The 22,414-nt window shown below is 37.7% G+C and overlaps 1 protein-coding gene across 1 annotated transcript in view; it reads left to right on the plus strand.

The window, feature by feature from the left end:
- The window catches only part of TRHDE (thyrotropin releasing hormone degrading enzyme), a 397,960-nt gene that overhangs the window by 274,630 nt on the left and 100,916 nt on the right, over nt 1-22,414 (plus strand). The window contains exon 7 of the mRNA XM_047868299.1: nt 3,533-3,598. Coding sequence (XP_047724255.1) covers nt 3,533-3,598 — 66 coding nt within the window. The remainder of the gene's footprint in view (nt 1-3,532; nt 3,599-22,414) is intronic.

Here is a 22,414-nt window from a genome sequence, read left to right on the forward strand (position 1 = left end):
TCTTCCCTACTTGTGCTTCTCACTTTTACACCTACATGACCATGCAAAGCCATTCTTACCATACTATACTCTCTGTTTAACCTTGCTCCTGGAATCCCATCCAGCCTTCAAGGTCCAACCCAGGCATCACTTTTTAAATTTTTTTAAATGTTTCTTTATTTTTGACAGAGAGAGAGGCAGAACATGAGTGGAGGAGGGGCAGAGAGAGAGGAAGACACAGAATCCGAAGCAGGCCCCAGGCTCTGAGCCGTCAGCATAGAGCCCGATGCAGGGCTCGAACTCACAGACCATGAGGTCATGACTTGAGCCGAAGTCGGACATTCAACCGACTGAGCCACCCGGGCGCCCCCCAAGCATCACTTTTTAGATCCCCTTTGTCCTTCATCTCTCTAGATATTAGAATTTTTCCCTCCTCTGAAACAGAGTAAAATATTTTCTTTTGTCATTCATTGTATAATATGTTGTATCTTCTCATCTCACTGAGGAGGCTTTAAGGTCCTTGAACATAGAGACTTGTGGCATTTCTATTTATATTCTGCAGGATACTGAGTACACTACCTTACTTAATAAAGCATATGTTAAAGGAATCCATTAGTTGAGAAGATCTCCCTCTCTTCCAAGGTGATTACTTATCACTAAAGTACACTGATAAAGTAATAAACTGTGTATCCTGGCTGAATGCAAAGTAATTGCTATGCTTTTGCTAATTTCTCTTTCTCTCTCATCCAGTTAAAATGTTAAGAGAACACCTTGTCTGAGCCAAGCACAGGGAACAGGGATACCAAATCATGAGGACACAGTCCTTTCTTTGGAGATGTTTAGTGTCTATTAGACTGATGTGCATACAGATGACTACAATGTGAAATGAAACAAATTTTAGCTGAGAACTCATATGAAAAAAGTACTCCATATAGAAAAATTACTACCTAAGGAATGGGTTTATAAGCATGCTTTTTTTTTTAAATATTCTTTATAAAACGTTAAAAAAATTAGTTGCTTTTGTCCTTTTCTCTCTCTGGAACTTAGTATAGCAAATACAAGAATGGGTTTTCATAGGCAAGTCTCAAAATTATAAAAATCTTGCAGAAATAGTGTATTTACTCCCCATAAAGCTACTTAGGCTGTCTAACATCCATTTTGTTTGATTGGGTCTAGAATTTTGAATCACAGGTGAATGTAAGTTACAATATTTCAAATGGTGTTTACTTGGTGAAACAATGTTTACAGACACCCCAAAAGGGGTTTGGTGTTTTCTTTTTTTTAGAAAAGGTTTGTGGTGAGTTATGCCTGCATTAAGAGGTGTGATCTTTGTTATAATCCATACCTAGTAGGTGCCCGGTATATGTTGGCTGAATGATAACAGTTGGAGATCCCATCTGTCTATGCAGTTTTCTATGATTTAGGGATTTTCAAAATTCAGCTTTGGAAAGAAAAGGCTAGTTAAATATAGAAGAGTGCATGCTACTCTGGAGAATTTTAAATGTTCAAGTGGGCAACACAGAGCATTTTCTAAAAGTTAACTAAATTACACAGTATAATAATAAAAGAAGTTCGGTGGTATTATATAACTTTTAAATATTGATTATATTTCTAGGTTTTATCTCCTGTTAGCACTCAACCCAGACAGGAAAACGGGTACATTCTTTATGATTAGAAAGAACTCTTTTGCCATTAGACCATGCTAAATTGATAGTTTTTATAGCCTGACAAGAGACCAAGTCATCATTACCTGGAGGGAAACACTTAAATCATCTGAGGATGGCTATTCTGTTCTGAAGGAGAGTTTGAGTTGACTGCTTGAGATTCTAACTCTCACTTCCCAGGTGGCAAGGGTTAGTTTTGCTGCGGAACTGACAGTTTCTACCCTCTGGGTGGGAAGATTAGATTGGGAAATGTATAGGAGGGGAGCTTGTCAAGGAAATTCAAGGAGCAGAGCTGATAAGTTCTAGAGGGAATTCTAACCTGGTCCTCTGATTGAATCATAAATGCTTATATTTTATGGACTTACACAAGTGTGGAGAAGATAAAGAGGAAAAAGCAGAAGAAAGAGCAAAGAGAAGAAGGTGTGGGAGGAAAATATATCAGAAGAGGCATAAAACTCTATGGCTTGTCCAGCTTATCATTTGTTGAGTTGTGAATAAAATACCAATTTTGAGAGCAATTTTGGTGATGACTGAAATTTTTTTTGAGACATTTCTTTAATGGTGATTCATGGAGCCTGAGTATCGGATTGCATTAAAATTTCAGACTCTAGGAAATAACTTTTAACAAACAATAGAAATTCATTTTTATGTCTCTGGACTGGCTGCAACAGTTAAGTTCCAGGCAAGATAAAAATCCATGTGTGATTCTTATGATTCTCTTATAAAAAAGAAACAACTAGTAAAGAAATGAATTGTCGGAGCGTGTGAATTTCTAATGGGTATGAAGTGGGATATATAGTCATAAAGGGATTTTTCCCCCTAAAACCAGCCTATTATTTATATTTATACTTTTGCTGCTTATAATCCATTGCTCCATAGTTAAAAAATTTGGTGCAGTTTGAAATATCTTCTTGAAGGCTTATTTATATTTCATATACAAATTTGTGTTTCTCCAGGCTTGATCATCATTTGGAATGTTTCATATTGGTTATATGTCTACCCTTTTGCACTGATAACATTATAGGTGACATAGACTCTTAAACCAGTATTTTCTTCTATTATTCTAAATATTTATATTGATCACATGTTTTATGTGGACATATGGCTACATCCAGCCTCTAAACAAAGCATTCAGGAAATAAAAACAATTACCCCGGTGTAATACAGGTAGCTGACACTCATATCACAGTTACTGTTCCTCAGACTCAGTTTGCCTTACATATATCAATTCACGTATGCTTCAGAACAATTACATTAAATAAGGGCTATTATTGCCTACACGTTACAAGTGAGAAAAGTGAGAAACAGAGAGGTTAAAAAATTTTCCTAAGTAAATGTGGCGAGAGTCAGAGACAGGATTTGAATCCAAGCAGTCTGAATACTTGGTACTCCCTACTCTCCACTTCTACAGCTCAACTTTCAGTTGAGCCAGGGGTAGATGCGTAGCTATGTTACTGCAAAGCTATATTTTAATACGATTATTTATTGATGTGGGTATCCCTCCCTTACTAGATTATGAGCTTGTAAGAACAAGAACTATGTTTTATTAACTTTGTCATATACAGTGCTCAATAAAATTTTTATTACTCCTGAATTACAGCTTATTATTGCCTTGAGATACTCTGTCCAGAAGACTGTACAAGAGAAGTCACTGGTTTTATAACCACAGAACTTTTAGATCTGCAAAACAAAATATTTAATTGTTATCTGTAAGTGGGGCACTGTATTCATGATTCTTTCATTTGTTTTCTATTTCTAAGAGTATAATAGCATGAATGAAATAGACTTTCTGATTAATATAGGATAATTTTAGAGTCATTTTACTTGATTGACATTTTTTCTCTTCTTTTCTCTTTCTCTCTCTCTCCTTTTAATACTCTTTCCTACAGGGTGCTGCTCTAATTAGAATGCTGGCTAATTTTATGGGCCATTCTGTATTTCAGAGGGGTTTGCAAGTGAGTAAAATGCTTTCTGTTTTGTCTTACATTTTCCTTGTCAATATATTTATTTTAGAGATATTTCACAGTTTGGGAAATTGCCAATACAAAATCGCCGAATTTGATGGAAAACTTGAAGATGAGTAAGGTGAACAATGTCCTTCCATATGACAAATGAAAGTGGTAGATAGGATTCTCACTGTATCAACTGGGAAAACTTTGAACTACTGTGCAATTTAGATCTGTTTAATATGCATTTTTAAGTTGAAATATTTTTCAAATATATGAGATTCTAAATAATCGGTGTAAGATTTTCTAAAAGCCTACTTCACTTTCCTTAAATTTAAAAGTTTATTTAAAGTGAAAATAAATTATGTTAGCTTTACATGTATTTGAGAAAATCTTAATGCAATTTTTCAGATATTTTCCTTTTATGTTGTTGTTTTACTGTTGATATGCATAAAATGTTATTTGTTCCAAAGCTGTTTAAATGTTTTTAAAATTGGAAGTACAATGTTTTAAATAAAGGGAAAAAAAAGAAGCAGTGTTATCATACTGCATTTAAAGTATGAAGTATGGAATCTAAGAGTGGATTCTTAAAAAAGAGGATTCTTAAACTCTTTAATGCAAACACAAATATAGAAAAATATAACTTTTATTCCATTGAATCTGTCGGAGTAAATCATGTTCCTAGCAGCTGTGATTGATGAATTATTTATGATGCATTCTGCTACTTAGAAGTGTCCTTTAAAGTAAATTGATGTTCACCTGAAATACAATTATGCTAAGACAGAGAGAGCAATCAATCTTATCTCTTCTTTGTAAAGCTTTTCATTTTGAAATTTAAATAAACTACATATGGGATTAGGTCATATTTTAGTATAATTCTATCTTTGCCCAAAATGAACGAAAAGGTAAAATGCAAAGCAAGAGTTAAATCTGTTACGACAAAGCTACATATACTTAACACAACAAAGAAAAAAATATTTAAATTTGTTGAAGAATGATTTCCTTTAGAAAATATTCTTACAGATTCGTTTCAGCAGGGGTTGAAATTTACTTTAATCAGCTCTTTCCATTAGGGACACCTTCAGAATAGCTGAATTCTATTGAACCTATTTGCCGGGTGCTAGAGTCTCCATTCTGATCACATAGTTGGGAAAATCTTTTTTCTCAAGGAGTGCCCTCCATGAATATCAACTGTCTGGAGGAATGTCCTTCCTATCCCCAATCCTATGTTTTTTTTCCCACTGAAGTTGTAGACTGTGACAGTTCCAGAAAATATCTAAGCTTTCATTAGGGCAACACAAATTGAATTTGATTTCCTGGTAGCAAGTTGATGTGAAATCATTTTCTGTATAAAATTTTTATTGTTTTTCCTCGTCTGTGTGTATGGATTTGCTCCGCAGATTGAATAACTCTAGTATATTATTTGGAAAGGATTGTTTTTTTGTAAAATTTTTCTTTACCCTGTCGTATTTTTGATAGTATACAAAAGACATCAATTTTTAATAAACCCTTTTCTACTGACCCAGACTATTTAGTTTTTTCAGAAACAGAGGGTACCCTCTGACTCCTATTATATTAAACTTTTATTTGAAGCTTGTATTAATGTGTGCCTTTATGCTCTGATACTTGATTTGGTTAATTTTCAACTGAGGGGACTCTATGTTTGTCAACATTGCATTTCATTTACCTTGTGACATCTCATTGATCAGATGGATCTGTATCCTTCAGGACTTTGCTTGCAGCTTTATTTATACTCATCACTCAAACTGATTTAGTGTATCATCAGCAGTTTGGATTAGTTTACAGTAGATCCCTATGTCTAGGTGATAAATTATCATCCCTTGTGCGTGAAGATTTATGGGATACATTTTGGAAATGACCTCCTGAACAGACACTTCATGTCGTGGTGCTGAGTGGTCATAGAGTTGATATTAATATATTTCCCATCCACAAGGCTCTGGGGAGTCTTGGTTGACATGTTATAGGAGCTAATCTGGACTTTCAATGCTTCCCTCTGCTTGGGAAATCTATTAATTGTTTTTACATTAACCATGGCTTTTCTATGATGACAAGTGAAGGTTTATATTGCAGACAGACCCAGAGTTAGATTTACAGGTGTGGTCAATCCCAAATTACAAATAGGATGCTTTTCATATATATTTTGCCCTCATTTCTTTTTTTCCTTCCTCCTCTTTTTCTTTCCTTTCCCCTCCTCCTTTTTTCCTTCAATTTATTTGTTTGTGCCTTTCATGTTCCACATAGGAGCAATGTTATAATGGTGATTTCTTTTAAAATTTGTGTTCTCTTACAATTTTTGTATCCTTATGACCCATCCTAAATGCTTTTGGGAACAAGGAAAATGTTTTTTACTAATACAACAGCAAATATATAAAATATAATACAGCTGACCCTTGAACAATACAGGGGTTAGGAGCACTCACCACCCCCCCTTGACACACACAGAATCCAAAATCCACATACAACTTTTGACTCTCAAAAACTTAACTACTAGTGGCTTACTGTTGACTGAAGACTTACTGATAATATAAATGGTAAATTGACACACTGTTGTATGTTATATATATTATTTATTGTATTCTTACAATAAAGTAAGCTAGATAAAAAATGTTATTAAGAAGATCTAAGGATGAGAAAATATATTCATAATACTGTACTATAAAGAATCCAAATATAAGTGGACTTGCGCACTTCAAACCCATGTTGGGTTTGAAAACCCTTGAGGGTCAACTGTATATATTATATAATATACACAATATAAAATGTTAAATCTAATATAAATACAGATATAATAAATACAGCTATAATATAATTTATAAATATAATATTTATATATTAAATATAATAAAAGTAATATAGAAAGGTAGTAGGTTTCTGGAAAGTTTCTAGATCAGTTCAGATGTTCATATTTAATTTGCAAAGTATCTGAATATCAATTCAACTATATTCATCTACCTTTCATATTGTGTTCTTATATTTTATTTTTTTTTTAGTTTAAAAAGTTTGAGATTTTGAGTTTATTTATTTTGAGAGAAAGAGAGAGAGAGACAGAGGCAGAGATACAGGGAGACAGAATCTCAAGCAGGCTCCGTGCTGTCAGCATGGAGCCCAATGTGGGGCTCAATCTCACCAACTCCAAGATCACGCCCTGAGCCAAAATCCAAGAATTGGATGCTCAACCAACTGAGCCACCCAGGAACCCCTGGGAAATATATTCTCAATTTCAGTACACATATATATTCCTCAGTAGAAAGGGACTCTAGAGACTTTTTGAGAAAATTTTTGTTCCTAACAATCATATAATTCATTTGATCAGCTATTAGGAAGTCTAATAAATAGTTTCATACAGAATAATCACGACTTTCTTTGGTTTGGTCATCTTATTTTTTTTGTCTAATTCCCTTATTTCTTGAATTTTATTTGATGCTTAAATGGTTCAGTTTAGTACAATTTTAAAATAAATTGCCTCAAAACTTCTTTTTGTAAATAGACAGTATAAAAAATTAGTTCTGGCTACCATTAATATGTCAGCTTCTGTTTTGATGTTTAAATTGAAAGTGAAATGTGGAGAAAACCAAGCATTAACCCTTGTTGGATTATGTATGCTCTCATAAATAATATATTTTTAAAACATAGAAATGTTTATGTTTTTTCAGACTCCACATATCTACTGTTTTACATAATCCATTTCCCAAAATAATAGCTGGTGTATTTTGGAAGCATGAGGCAATGGAAATGATTATCATTTCTGTTTTTAATCAATGATGGGGCTTTCTACAAGTCACTAAATCTTTCCTGGATTTGTAAAATGCAAGAGTTGTACTAAATACTCTCTGAGATTTTTTCGTCTTTCAGAATGTCCAAATGTAATATTTATTTAATGCATTTTACTAGTTAGACAATTTGGGTTTGATACTTTAATTTGGGACATCTATTTTAATTTGATGGGAAAATTTGTAAACTAGATATACAAAAGTGAGTGATTCCCTGTTCTTGAATCTTTAGTTATTATCTGGATATTAAGACTATATGGCCTTCAACGTACATAGTACTGTAGCTATAGTCAAATCAGACCAGCGTTTGCTATGACAGAGAATTTTTGCTAGTGATGTTTCTTTTTGCCCACTACTAGGAAACTGCTTATATTTCTCTTGCTTTTTGTTATTTTTCATATTATGTTACATTTTCATATTTTGCTCTGGATACATTACATGTGCATACAGTTGTCTCAGATGACATTTTCTTTTTTTTTTTTTTCAACGTTTATTTATTTTTGGGACAGAAGGAGACAAAGCATGAACGGGGGAGGGGCAGAGAGAGAGGGAGACACAGAATCGGAAACAGGCTCCAGGCTCCGAGCCATCAGCCCAGAGCCCGACGCGGGGCTCGAACTCACGGACCGTGAGATCGTGACCTGGCTGAAGTCGGACGCTTAACCGACTGCGCCACCCAGGCGCCCCTCAGATGACATTTTCTAAGGACTTTTTGAAATTTCTTGGCGATTTTTAGTGTATATGCTATCTTTTCTAAAGTCAAAATTAAAAAAAATATATTTATTTATTTTGAGAGAGAGAGAGCGAGAGTACACCCAAGTGTGAGTGGGGGTGGGGGAGAGAGAGAGGGGGGGAGAGAGAGAGAGAGAGTGAGAATCCCAAGCAGTCCCTGCACTGTCAGCACAGAGCCTGATGTGGGGCTTGAACTCAGAAACCATGAGATCATGATCTGAGCCAAAATCAAGAGTTGGACGCTTAACTGACTGAGCCACCCAGGTGCACCTAAAGTCAGAATTTCTGCTTGTATTCCTGAAATTGGCTGGAATCAACTGTACCTGTGGGTCTGATGGCATTGAAGTGAATTGGAGGTTTGTCTTAAGGAGAATCAGCATACCCCTTGATGAGTGTTATTATAAGGGAATCAAACTAGTGGTAACTAACTACCTTTTTCAGAGGCTAGAAGAGCTGCTTTTGATGTCAAGGAAGGTTCAGTGGAATTTAGACTTTCAAGGTCCCCATTCCAATTCTCTCCTGTCTAGTCAGAAATAGACTTTGATCCCAAAGACTTTGTAATGCTGTATTCTCTGATAATGTTCTATTGAAGCAATATTTTTTCCCAAAGTATGTTCTTCAATTTAGACAATTGTATATAATTATTTAAGAAAATTTGACCATGAAAACCAGAGATTAGCATCCAATACAGATGGAAATTTCCCATCTATGAGGGTCTTTTCCTGGAATATACCACTCTTGATGCCTAATATAGTAGCAACACCGTACTGTTCTAGGTATTTCAAGCAGAAAAGGATTTAGCACAGGGTATACGAATTTTCCAAAACTGTTGGAAGGATTAGAGGACTAAAGGTCAGGAAAGCCCACTGCTATACTTCAGAAAATCAAGATATTTGGGTATCACAAAGAATTTATACCCATACACTAAGAGTAGTTCTAATTAGGTTTTTGGAAGGAGCAAAATTAGATGGGTTTGTTCAACCCACCATCTTTATCCAAAAGTGCTTTAAAGGACTTTCTTCATCTGGTTTTGGTGACACTGTATTCTCCTGAGTGCAGTCATAGTTCATTCCATGTTCAACCCCTAATACTTTTTAAGCATTGCTGAATCATTCGTCAGTTTTTACATCTTTCATTTCCTGGGGATATTATTGTTTGAGTGCATATTTGTTAATTTTCACCCACATGTAGCAATGCTTATGCATATGATCAGTAAATTAGGAATTACTTCTTTTATTTTTTTTTTATAACTTAAGTTCCTATAGGTCACATCCTCATTCTACATGAGTATTATAGACTTATTTCTGAAGTAATTCAGGTAATGATTCTTTTAGATAGAATTTTTTTTACATGATGCTGACATTTCTTATATAATTTTTACTTGTTTTAATATCGTAGTTACAATTTTCTCTTTTTCTATGATTTTTCTGGAAATAAAATAATAAGGCTATAATTATCGAATCCTCAGATAACATTGATTGTCTCAGTAGCTATTAAAAAATAATTAGTACATAGTACTATTGCTTTTTATTTTTAAACAAAAACAGTATTGTTTTAATGATTTAAACCTCACAATCCCATCCTTCATGTTACTATGAGTCAACACCAGGGAACTCAAATTATGAAGAAACATCATTAAGCTTGATATAAACTCAAACCCTGAAATCCATGTCAGAAAATACGTTACCTTCTTGCTCAACCAATGAAGGTAATTCAATATCATCTAAAATATGGTTGAATAAGAAAGATTTCTCTTGATTAGTATTTAACTGCTCTTTTCCATAAGGTAACCCAGAACAAGATGTTTGGCTCCAATTATCAGGGTAGAAATTGCTTATGCAAATCAATGTAAGGCAATGAGGTGTGGATAAAAAGCAAAAGGGAAATATCATTATTATTGGTTTGTGCTCATAAAACTCTGACAGCCTGAAGGTAATGACAGGCACAAAGCCAGAGGGATTGTTAGTAGCAACAACATACTCAATAACTTGTGTTCCAGTGAGAAGTTATATGTTAACATGTGTACACAGGATTTTTATTCGATAACTTCCGGCTTGCATTTGTGAGAGAGCGTCTGCTCCCTTGCATGTAGATTTTTCAGAAAAATGAAAAGTCATAAAATAATAGAGGAAGAGAGACAGTGTGTCGAAGATAATTTCCTTTCTGAAGAGACAGTATTGTGTTTTCATCCAGATGGTAGCTGAATCATGCTTAATGTAAAATGAATAACCACAGACAGTTTTTGCTCAGATTTCTCTATGTTTCACTTAAATCACTGTGCAGTTTTAGAATTACTATAGATAGAAAGGTTAACACTTCATGATAATTTGTTGTGATCACTCAATACCATACGATAATGATGTTATCATTGCTGGTGGTTTTAATCATTGGATTTGACCTAATTATCATTTAATTTATTAAAGACCTAACTACAAAGCTAAAATTAATGAGAATGTTAGATAGAAAAAAATTAATTATAAGGAAATATTCCATGGATTTGAGAATCAAGAATACTATCTCCAATAAAAAACAAATAGTTTTTTTTTTTCTGAAATTTATTGACAAATTGGTTTCCATACAACACCCAGTGCTCATCCCAAAAGGTGCCCTCCTCAATACCCATCACCCACCCTCTCCTCCCTCCCACCCCCCATCAACCCTCAGTTTGTTCTCAGTTTTTAACAGTCTCTTATGCTTTGGCTCTCTCCCATTCTAACCTCTTTTTTTTTTTTTTTCCTTCCCCTCCCCCATGGGTTCCTGTTAAGTTTCTCAGGATCCACATAAGAGTGAAACCATATGGTATCTGTCTTTCTCTGTATGGCTTATTTCACTTAGCATCACACTCTCCAGTTCCATCCACGTTGCTACAAAAGGCCATATTTCATTTTTTCTCATTGCCACGTAATATTCCATTGTGTATATAAACCACAATTTCTTTATCCATTCATCAGTTGATGGGCATTTAGGCTCTTTCCATAATTTGGCTATTGTTGAGAGTGCTGCTATGAACATTGGGGTACAAGTGGCCCTATGCATCAGTGCTCCTGTATCCTTTGGATAAATTCCTAGCAGTGCTATTGCTGGGTCATAGGGTAGGTCTATTTTTAATTTTCTGAGGAACCTCCACACTGCTTTCCAGAGCGGCTGCACCAATTTGCATTCCCACCAACAGTGCAAGAGGGTTCCCGTTTCTCCACATCCTCTCCAGCATCTAGAGTCTCCTGATTTGTTCATTTTGGCCACGCTGACTGGCGTGAGGTGATACCTGAGTGTGGTTTTGATTTGTATTTCCCTGATAAGGAGCGACGCTGAACATCTTTTCATGTGCCTGTTGGCCATCCGGATGTCTTCTTTAGAGAAGTGTCTATTCATGTTTTCTGCCCATTTCTTCACTGGGTTATTTGTTTTTTGGGTGTGGAGTTTGGTGAGCTCTTTATAGATTTTGGATACTAGCCCTTTGTCCGATATGTCATTTGCGAATATCTTTTCCCATTCCGTTGGTTGCCTTTTAGTTTTGTTGGTTGTTTCCTTTGCTGTGCAGAAGCTTTTTATCTTCATAAGGTCCCAGTAATTCACTTTTGCTTTTAATTCCCTTGCCTTTGGGGATGTGTCGAGTAAGAGATTGCTACGGCTGAGGTCAGAGAGGTCTTTTCCTGCTTTCTCCTCCAGGGTTTTGATGGTTTCCTGTCTCACATTTAGGTCCTTTATCCATTTTGAGTTTATTTTTGTGAATGGTGTGAGAAAGTGGTCTAGTTTCAACCTTCTGCATGTTGCTGTCCAATTCTCCCAGCACCATTTGTTAAAGAGGCTGTCTTTTTTCCATTGGATGTTCTTTCCTGCTTTGTCAAAGATGAGTTGGCCATACGTTTGTGGGTCTAGTTCTGGGGTTTCTATTCTATTCCATTGGTCTATGTGTCTGTTTTGGTGCCAATACCATGCTGTCTTGATGATGACAGCTTTGTAGTAGAGGCTAAAGTCTGGGATTGTGATGCCTCCTGCTTTGGTCTTCTTCTTCAAAATTCCTTTGGCTATTCGGGGCCTTTTGTGGTTCCATATGAATTTTAGGATTGCTTGTTCTAGTTTCGAGAAGAATGCTGGTGCAATTTTGATTGGGATTGCATTGAATGTGTAGATAGCTTTGGGTAGTATTGACATTTTGACAATATTTATTTTTCCAATCCATGAGCAGGGAATGTCTTTCCATTTCTTTAAATCTTCTTCAATTTCCTTCATAAGCTTTCTATAGTTTTCAGCATACAGATCCTTTACATCTTTGGTTAGATTTATTCCTAGGTATTTTATGCTTCTTGGTGCAATTGTGAATGGGATCAGTTTCTTTATTTGTCTTTCTGTTGCTTCATTGTTAGTGTATAAGAATGCAACTGATTTCTGTACATTGATTTTGTATCCTGCAACTTTGCTGAATTCCTGTATCAGTTCTAGCAGACTTTTGGTGGAGTCTATTGGATTTTCCATGTATAATATCATGTCATCTGCAAAAAGCGAAAGCTTGACTTCATCTTGGCCAATTTTGATGCCTTTGATTTCCTTTTGTTGTCTGATTGCTGATGCTAGAACTTCCAGCACTATGTTAAACAGCAGCGGTGAGAGTGGGCATCCTTGTCGTGTTCCTGATCTCAGGGAATAAGCTTTCAGTTTTTCCCCGTTGAGGATGATGTTAGCTGTGGGCTTTTCATAAATGGCTTTTATGATCTTTAAGTATGTTCCTTCTATCCCAACTTTCTCAAGGGTTTTTATTAAGAAAGGGTGCTGGATCTTGTCAAAGGCCTTTTCTGCATCGATTGACAGGATCATATGGTTCTTCTCTCTTTTTTTGTTATTGTGATGTATCACGTTGATTGATTTGAGAATGTTGAACCAGCCCTGCATCCCAGGAATGAATCCCACTTGATCATGGTGAATAATTCTTTTTATATGCCGTTGAATTCGATTTGCTAGTATCTTATTGAGAATTTTTGCATCCATATTCATCAGGGATATTGGCCTGTAGTTCTCTTTTTTTACTGGGTCTCCGTCTGGTTTAGGAATCAAAGTAATACTGGCTTCATAGAATGAGTCTGGCAGTTTTCCTTCCCTTTCTATTTCTTGGAATAGCTTGAGAAGGATAGGTATTATCTCTGCTTTAAACGTCTGGTAGAACTCCCCTGGGAAGCCATCTGGTCTTGGACTCTTATTTGTTGGGAGATTTTTGATAACCGATTCAATTTCTTCGCTGGTTATGGGTCTGTTCAAGCTTTCTATTTCCTCCTGATTGAGTTTTGGAAGAGTGTGGGTGTTCAGAAATTTGTCCATTTCTTCCAGGTTGTCCAATTTGTTGGCATATAAGTTTTCATAGTATTCCCTGATAATTGTTTGTATCTCTGAGGGATTGGTTGTAATAATTCCATTTTCATTCATGATTTTATCTATTTGGGTCATCTCCCTTTTCTTTTTGAGAAGCCTGGCTAGAGGTTTGTCAATTTTGTTTATTTTTTCAAAAAACCAACTCTTGGTTTCGTTGATCTGCTCTACAGTTTTTTTAGTTTCTATATTGTTTATTTCTGCTCTGATCTTTATTATTTCTCTTCTTCTGCTGGGCTTAGGCTGCCTTTGCTGTTCTGCTTCTAGTTCCTTTAGGTGTGCTGTTAGATTTTGTATTTGGGATTTTTCTTGTTTCTTGAGATAGGCCTGGATTGCAATGTATTTTCCTCTCAGGACGGCCTTTGCTGCGTCCCAAAGCGTTTGTATTGTTGTATTTTCATTTTTGTTTGTTTCCATATATTTTTTAATTTCTTCTCTAATTGCCTGGTTGACCCACTCATTCGTTAGTAGGGTGTTCTTTAACCTCCATGCTTTTGGAGGTTTTCCAGACTTTTTTCTGTGGTTGATTTCAAGCTTCATAGCATTGTGGTCTGAAAGTAAGCATGGTATAATTTCAATTCTTGTAAACTTATGAAGGGCTGTTTTGTGACCCAGTATATGATCTATCTTGGAGAATGTTCCATGTGCACTCGAGAAGAAAGTATATTCTGTTGCTTTGGGATGCAGAGTTCTAAATATATCTGTCAAGTCCATCTGATCCAATGTCTCATTCAGGGCCCTTGTTTCTTTATTGACCGTGTGTCTAGATGATCTATCCATTTCTGTAAGTGGTGTATTAAAGTCCCCTGCAATTACCACATTCTTATCAATAAGGTTGCTTATGTTTATGAGTAATTGTTTTATATATTTGGGGGCTCCGGTATTCGGTGCATAGACATTTATAATTGTTAGCTCTTCCTGATGGATAGACCCTGTAACTATTATATAATGTCCTTCTTCATCTCTTGTTACAGCCTTTAATTTAAAGTCTAGTTTGTCTGATATAAGTATGGCTACTCCAGCTTTCTTTTGGCTTCCAGTCACATGATAAATAGTTCTCCATCCCCTCACTCTCAATCTAAAGGTGTCCTCAGGTCTAAAATGAGTCTCTTGTAGACAGCAAATAGATGGGTCTTGTTTTTTTATCCATTCTGATACCCTATGTCTTTTGGTTGGCGCATTTAATCCATTTACATTCAGTGTTCTTATAGAAAGATACGGGTTTAGAGTCATTGTGATGTCTGTATGTTTTATGCTTGTAGTGATGCCTCTGGTACTTTGTCTCACAGGGTCCCCCTTAGGATCTCTTGTAGGGCTGGTTTAGTGGTGACAAATTCCTTCAGTTTTTGTTTGTTTGGGAAGACCTTTATCTCTCCTTCTATTCTAAATGACAGACTTGCTGGATAAAGGATTCTTGGCTGCATATTTTTTCTGTCTAGCACCCTGAAAATCTCGTGCCAATTCTTTCTGGCCTGCCAAGTTTCAAAAGAGAGATCAGTCACGAGTCTTATAGGTCTCCCTTTATATGTGAGGGCACGTTTACCCCTTGCTGCTTTCAGAATTTTCTCTTTATCCTTGTATTTTGCCAGTTTCACTATGATATGTCGTGCAGAAGATCGATTCAAGTTACGTCTGAAGGGAGTTCTTTGTGCCTCTTGGATTTCAATGCCTTTTTCCTTCCCCAGTTCAGGGAAGTTCTCAGCTATTATTTCTTCAAGTACCCCTTCAGCCCCTTTCCCTCTCTCTTCCTCCTCTGGGATACCAATTATGCGTATATTATTTCTTTTTAGTGTATCACTTAATTCTCTAATTTTCCCCTCATACTCCTGGATTTTTTTCTCTCTTTTTCTCAGCTTCCTCTTTTTCCATAACTTTATCTTCTAGTTCACCTATTCTCTCCTCTGCCTCTTCAAGCCGAGCTGTGGTGGTTTCCATTTTGTTATGCATTTCGTTTAAAGCGTTTTTCAGCTCCTCGTGACTGTTCCTTAGTCCCTTGATCTCTGTAGCAAGAGATTCTCTGCTGTCCTGTATACTGTTTTCAAGCCCAGCGATTAATTTTGTGACTATTATTCTAAATTCACTTTCTGTTATATTATTTAAATCCTTTTTGATCAGCTCATTAGCTGTTGTTATTTCCTGGAGATTCTTCTGAGGGGAGTTCTTCCGCTTGGTCATTTTGGATAGTCCCTGGCGTGGTGAGGACCTGCAGGGCACTTCCCCTGTGCTGTGGTGTATAACTGGAGTTGGTGGGCGGGGCCGCAGTCAGACCTGATGTCTGCCCCCAGCCCACCGCTGGGGCCACAGTCAGACTGGTGTGTGCCTTCTCTTCCCCTCTCCTAGGGGTGGGATTCACTGTGGGGTGGTGTGGCTCGTCTGGGCTACTTGCACTCTGCCAGGCTTGTGATGCTGGGGATCTGGCGTATTAGCTGGGGTGGGTAGGCAAGGTGCTCGGGGGCAGGAGGGGCAGGCTTAGATCGCTTCTCCTTAGGTGATCCACTTCAGGAGGGGCCCTGTGGCAGCGGGAGGGAGTCAGATCCGCTGCCGGAGGTTTGGCTCCACCGAAGCGCAGAGTTGGGTGTTTGCGCGGAGTGAGCAAGTTCCCTGGCAGGAACCGGTTCCCTTTGGGATTTCGGCTGGGGGATGGGCGGGGGAAATGGCGCTGGCGAGCGCCTTTGTTCCCCACCAAACTGAGCTCTGTTGTCAGGGGGCTCAGCAGCTCTCCCTCCCTTTGTCCTCCAGCCTTCCCGCTTTCCGAGCAGAGCTGTTAATTTATGACCTCCCAGACGCTAAGTCGCGCTTGCTGTCGGAACACAGTCCGCCCGGCCCCTCCGCTTTTGCAAGCCAGACTCGGGGGCTCTGCTTGGCCGGCGAGCCGCCCCTCCGCCCCGGCTCCCTCCCGCCAGTCCGTGGAGCGCGCACCGCCTCGCCGCCCTTCCTACCCTCTTCCGTGGGCCTCTCGTCTGCGTTTGGCTCCGGCGACTCTGTTCTGCTAATCCTCTGGCGGTTTTCTGGGTTATTTAGGCATGTGTAGATGGAATCTAAGTGATCAGCAGGACGTGCGGTGAGCCCAGCGTCCTCCTAAGCCGCCATCTTGCCGCAACTCCAAAAACAAATAGTTTAAACATTAAGTAGCAATAGTTATTCATATTTCTCAGTCAGTACGAAATAATCTCTATTCATCTGTTTCAATTAATTTATGTATAGCTACTGATTGAATCCTTGTCATTTTGCCTCTGAGTTAAATGTTGTTAACTGACCACTGTAACCATCTAGCATGAATTAAAAAGCCTTTATTATTAACGACATACACCTCTGTTTGGTCATCCTGCAGGCATTTACGAAGCCAACAGGAAGTTTTAGAAAGTTATATTCATTGGTTTTCTCTTACCTGTTATTTAAGGGCTTAAGATATTTTATATATTTTAGCTAAGAAGAGTTGGTTTTATAAAGTGATATTTAAGATAACTTTCTTTATGGGACACCTGGGTGGCCCAGTTGGCTAAACATCAACATCAGCTCAGGTCACGATCTTACAGTTTGGGAGTTAGAGCCCACAGAGTGTCAGGCTCTGTGATGACAGCTGAGATCCCGGAGCCTGCCCTGTATTCTGTGCCTCCTTCTCTCTCTGTCCCTTCCCTGCTTGTGCTCTCTCTCACTCTCTCTCTCAGAAATAAACATAAAAAATTAAGATAACTTTATTTAAAATGTATCTGTGAAACTATTAGACACATTTTGTTGATGAGTATGTATATTCATATGCTGTTATGTGTGTAAATGCACACCAGTCTTTAATATACACACCCGTGGGTACATCTATCTGCAAAATGCCTCTCAGTCCTTGAAGACTCTACATTTGATCAGATTGCTAGTTCAGGATACAATAAACTTACCTTAGAGGCATTTTTTTTTCCTCTAACCTATTTAACTCTTGCATGAGCAGTTTCCTTTCTTTTCCTTCAATCATTTCTTTTTCTTTTATGGGCCCTTTTCAGAACCTTCACCTAATAGCCTAGAACTACATATTTGGCAATGTAGTCAATGTTGTTGTGAAAAGAACCCTCCTAAATTTGGAAGATGGTTTTTCTTATTACTCATATTTTTATAATTGCTTGGTGATGCTACTATAGTTTAATACTAGGCGTACCATAATATATTTTAATATATTTAGCTTTTTCCTTGTTTGGGACCATCTAGATCACTTTCCAGTTTTTGTTAAACAGCACCATAATGGTCTTTAAATTATAGATCTTCCTATTATATTTTAGTTGTCTCTTCATATCAATTTCTGGAATCATGTTATCAATTTTTCTTCTAACATGTTAAGCCAATATGTAGGAGTAGGCATAAAGTTTGAAATTTCTCTTTTTATAATACACTAAGCAAACAGCATTGGATCCTATTTTCAAAATAATTTTCTTACTAATTTACTAAGTAAAAGATTACCCAATTGCTATTTCAGTGTATATATTTTTATCACAAATGATGTTGAAAACTTTTCATATATTCTCTTGCATTTCATTCTTTGGTGACATAATCATCCATGTGTTTTACCCGTTTGAAGATTGAAGTTTTACTCTCATTTTCATAATTTTGTATAAATGGTTATAAAGTAAAAATAATGAACCATAACATATTTACTACACATTCATTTTCCCCATGATATCTAAATATTTTAAAGTTATTGTGAAAAAGCACATGTTATAAATTAGTGGCTTAGGAGGAGTGCCAAAGGTCTCCCCTAAGTTACATATTTGGAAAATGAGTTATAAAAGGTTCAAGTGCATTAAAAACATTTGATCTACCTCTTGTTTCTGTCTGTGGAAGAGAGGGCTGTGTGCTAATATAGCACACAAAGAAATGGTGAATTCATTTGTCATAACGAATCTCATTTCCTTTTGCAATCAGTCTCTTATATTCACCTATTCTCTTCTGCTCAAGGTCTCTCCCAGCGATTATTTTACAGATCATTTTTTACCCTTAAGGGAAATAGCTCATTATAGTGTTAAAATCTTTTCTTAATGCTTTGTGCTAATAAACCAAAATTGTGATTTCACTTCCTGCACCAGCTGTGCTTAGTTTTTATATCCACTGTACATGTTGCTCCCCCATCAGGCATGTCCAGTTATCCTTTTATTCCACACCAACTTATTATATACCCACTCTATGTCAGATGCCACAATAAATACCAAGAATTCAGAGCATGCTGTATACAGCAGATACGGCCCTGATCTCATGAATCATATATAACAGGGTAAGATTGACCCTACGCGGGAAAAAAAAAGCAAATACATAGATATTTACTAAATGTGAGAAATGCTGGGAAGGAAAAAATAGAACACTGAGAGAACATATGGGCAGATGGGTCAGGCAATTTTAGATTTGGTGTTCAGGAACTCTTTCTCCAGAAGAAGGAATGTATACTAAGGTCTGAGGGTGAGAAAAGGCTGGGGAGGAAGGAGATCATTTTGGAAATATGGAAGGGCCTGCAAGGGGCTGGAGCAGAGAACTAAGTTCAAGGAAAAGAAAGAAACTGGTGTGTCCGAGCAGAGTTAGTAAGGACGAGAGAGAAGGTAGGAGAGGAGGGCAGGAACTAATCATAGAGTGCCAAAGGAGACTGTGCTGAGGAGGTTGGATTTTATTCTGAGTGGAGCGGGATGCTACGGATCGGATCAGTTTTAAGCTGGAATGTGATGTGGTTCCATTTGTATTTAAAAGGCGAAAGATTTATGTGATTTGAAGAGAAACCAGAACATTCCATTTGTATTTAAAGCAGTTATCTGGAAACTTGTAATAACACACTGGGCTTGGGGCAATCTGCATACCAAGAGAGGAATCAGGTAATAAAATTAGGAAGATATTTGAATATTCGGGTGAGAGATAATGGCAACTTAAATAGCCAGTAGAGGGGCGCCTGGGTGGCGCAGTCGGTTAAGCGTCCGACTTCAGCCAGGTCACGATCTCGCGGTCCGTGAGTTCGAGCCCCGCGTCGGGCTCTGGGCTGATGGCTCGGAGCCTGGAGCCTGTTTCCGATTCTGTCTCCCACTCTCTCTGCCCCACCCCCGTTCATGCTCTGTCTCTCTCTGTCCCCAAAATAAATAAACGTTGAAAAAAAAAATTAAAAAAAAAAATAAATAGCCAGTAGATACACAGAGACATGGATGGATTCAAAATGTTTTTTTAAATGTTTATTTAATTATTTTGAGAGAGAGAGAGAGAGAGAGAGAAAGAGAGAAAGAGAGAAAGAGAGAGAGAGAGCGCCAGCAGGGAGGGGGAAAGAGAATACCAAGCAGGCTCCATGCTGTCAGTGCAGAGCCTGATGTGGGGCTTAATCTCACAAACCAGGAGATCATGACCTGAGCTGAAATCAAAAGTCAAACACTTAACTGACTGAGCAACCCAAGCACCTCCCAAAGTGTTTTTTTGAAGGTAGAATAAGTGGACCAAGGGATAGATTGGATGAAAGATGTGTATGAGAGGTGAGGAAGAAGAGGTACCTAAGTATTATCCTAATGTTTGTGGGTTAAAGGCCTGGGAACAAGCCCTGTGGAGCTGTAACCCTTGGAGGTTGAGAGTCTCTACCAGGGTAGAGACTGATATGGAGCAGCCGGAGAGGCAGGCAGAATACCAAGGGTGTGGTGTCCCCCAAGTAAAGCTTATTTCAAGATTCAGAAAATGATCAATGAGGTTAAATGCAGCTGAGAGGTGGAGTAAAGACTGGAAAGTATTTCTTTTGGCAGCTTGCAGATTTATTGATATCCGTGGCATGGATTAAAGAGTGAAGGAGAAATGTCCGAGTAGAAACATGTGTATGTAGCATAAAATTTAAAGAAATTTGCCAAGGAAGGAGATCAGAAAATTAGGGTAGGTAGTTAAAGGGGGATAAGGCTAAGGAAAGTTTTTGTTTTGTTTTAAAGATGGGGGACTGTTGTACTAGTTGGGCTGGTAGAGAAGGAGTCAGGATGAGAAGAGCATGATAAATGTTAGAGAAGTAAGAGATAACTGGGACATGAGTCCCTAAGACGGTAAAAGAACTCATGTCTGATAGGAGATATACTTCCAGTAAATTTGGGAATTTGGAAATTCTGATGAATTTGATTTTTTCCGTGTTTTTTCAGCAAGGTCAGTAGCTGAAAGTGAGGTAATAGTGGGCCAAAGAGAGGTTTGAAGATTAAGGATTGGGAAGGGAAGGACGGCATGGCTGTTGTATTGAGTGCCTATTTGAGTTAGGGAATTATGAATTTATAATAACACTAAACTGATTGCCTTATTTTCTCCCATGATGCTTAGCAGCATGATGCAGACCTGGAGAAGGCAAATACTTGGATTCATCCAGGATTGGGGTTTCACCACCTAGTGTCCTTGAAGGACAAAGCTGCAAAGGAGACGAGGCTATTTGCTATGAAATGATTAAGATGAGCTATGAAATATAAGCTGGATAATTGGGGAAACAAAAACAGAATCTGATAGACAAATACCTGCCATTGATAAAGAGTCTTAACAAGTATATGTGATTTGAACACTGAATAAAAGAAATCCCCGTGCTTCGGAGCATATGGGAAATGTAATTTGTCCTTGTTGAATTCTCCTAATGTCATGCCCATTAATATGGGGATATCCCAGGGAACTTTTTCAGTCCAGAGCATATGATGAAGAGCCCTTTGTTCTCCTCTACACTGATATACTGTCATACTGGTTTCATGGAGTGGGTTGATCAGTAAATGGGAAATAAGTGAGATAGCATTTGTTGCTTGAATGTTTGGTATATATCTTGTCGAAACTTTGTCTTTGTGGTCACCTAAATGTTAGTGTTTTTGCTGTTTTAGTGCCAACGTAGGTATGGCTATTTTGTGCCGGGGGGCACTAATGAGTGCTTCTATTTCATGAGCCACCCCAAGTCACAAGCAACGAGTGGCTTGTCACCTGAGCAGAGCTCGGTGAAAAATAGGGCACTAGACTGCACAACTCAGGAGCCCTCCAGGTCTCTTTCTTTTTCCAGACCTGGGAGGAGAAAGGTTTCTAAGCTTTCCTCAAACCCAAAAAACTGTGGCCTTAATTTTTTTCTTGCACTTTTACTTTTTAGTATATGTGCTACCGAAGCGAGCATGCACTTTTACTTTAAAAAAAAAAAATCCCTTAGGGCAGCTGGATGGCTCAGTTGGTTAAACATCTGACATTTGATTTTGGCTCAGGTCATGACCTCACAGTTTTGTGGGTTTGAGCCCCGCATCAGACTCTGCGCTGGTGGTGTGGAGCCTGCTTGGGATTCTCTCTCTCTCTCTCTCTCTCTCTCTCTCTCTGCCCCTCCCCTGCTAACCCTTTCTCTGTCTTTCTCAAAATAAATAAATAAACTTAAAAAAAAATCCCTTTAAGCACTACCTTCCTTCCAGGTTGTCCATATAATTTCCCTCCCTTGAGTCATTAGGACATTTTGACTTCTGGAGGTGAGGCTGAAGATGTTGACTCTAGGTACCCCCCACCCCCACCCCTTGAGCTTGGTCTTAAAATAGCTAACATTTCTTGGGTTCTTATGTGGCAGGCATTTTTTCTAAGAGCTTTACTTGTTTTATGTCATTTTCTGTGCACAGTCTTCTCAAGTATTATATTATCTACCCTTTCCAGTCGAAGAAATTAAAGTTTAGAGAAAATAGATACCTTACTCAAGATCACATGACTGATAAGGATCAGCCTGAATTCCTATTTAGTTTTCTAAATACACACACACTTCTTTATCAATTGAGTTGCATTTTTTTTTCTCAACTAGTCACCAGCACTAGGTCTGAATGAGTAAAGGAGTGGAAGTGAGGAACTCCATGTACGAACCCTATAGTCTGTGAGCATCTTGATTTATAAAAGGCAGTGTATTTTTACCAGTAAGAATATAGTTTATCTATTTTGTGAGCTTGTTGTGGTCAAAGTCCTTTACCAGGGCATTCAGGAAAAG

The sequence above is a fragment of the Prionailurus viverrinus genome, chromosome B4 (assembly GCF_022837055.1).
Source record: "Prionailurus viverrinus isolate Anna chromosome B4, UM_Priviv_1.0, whole genome shotgun sequence".
NCBI lineage: Eukaryota > Metazoa > Chordata > Mammalia > Carnivora > Felidae > Prionailurus > Prionailurus viverrinus.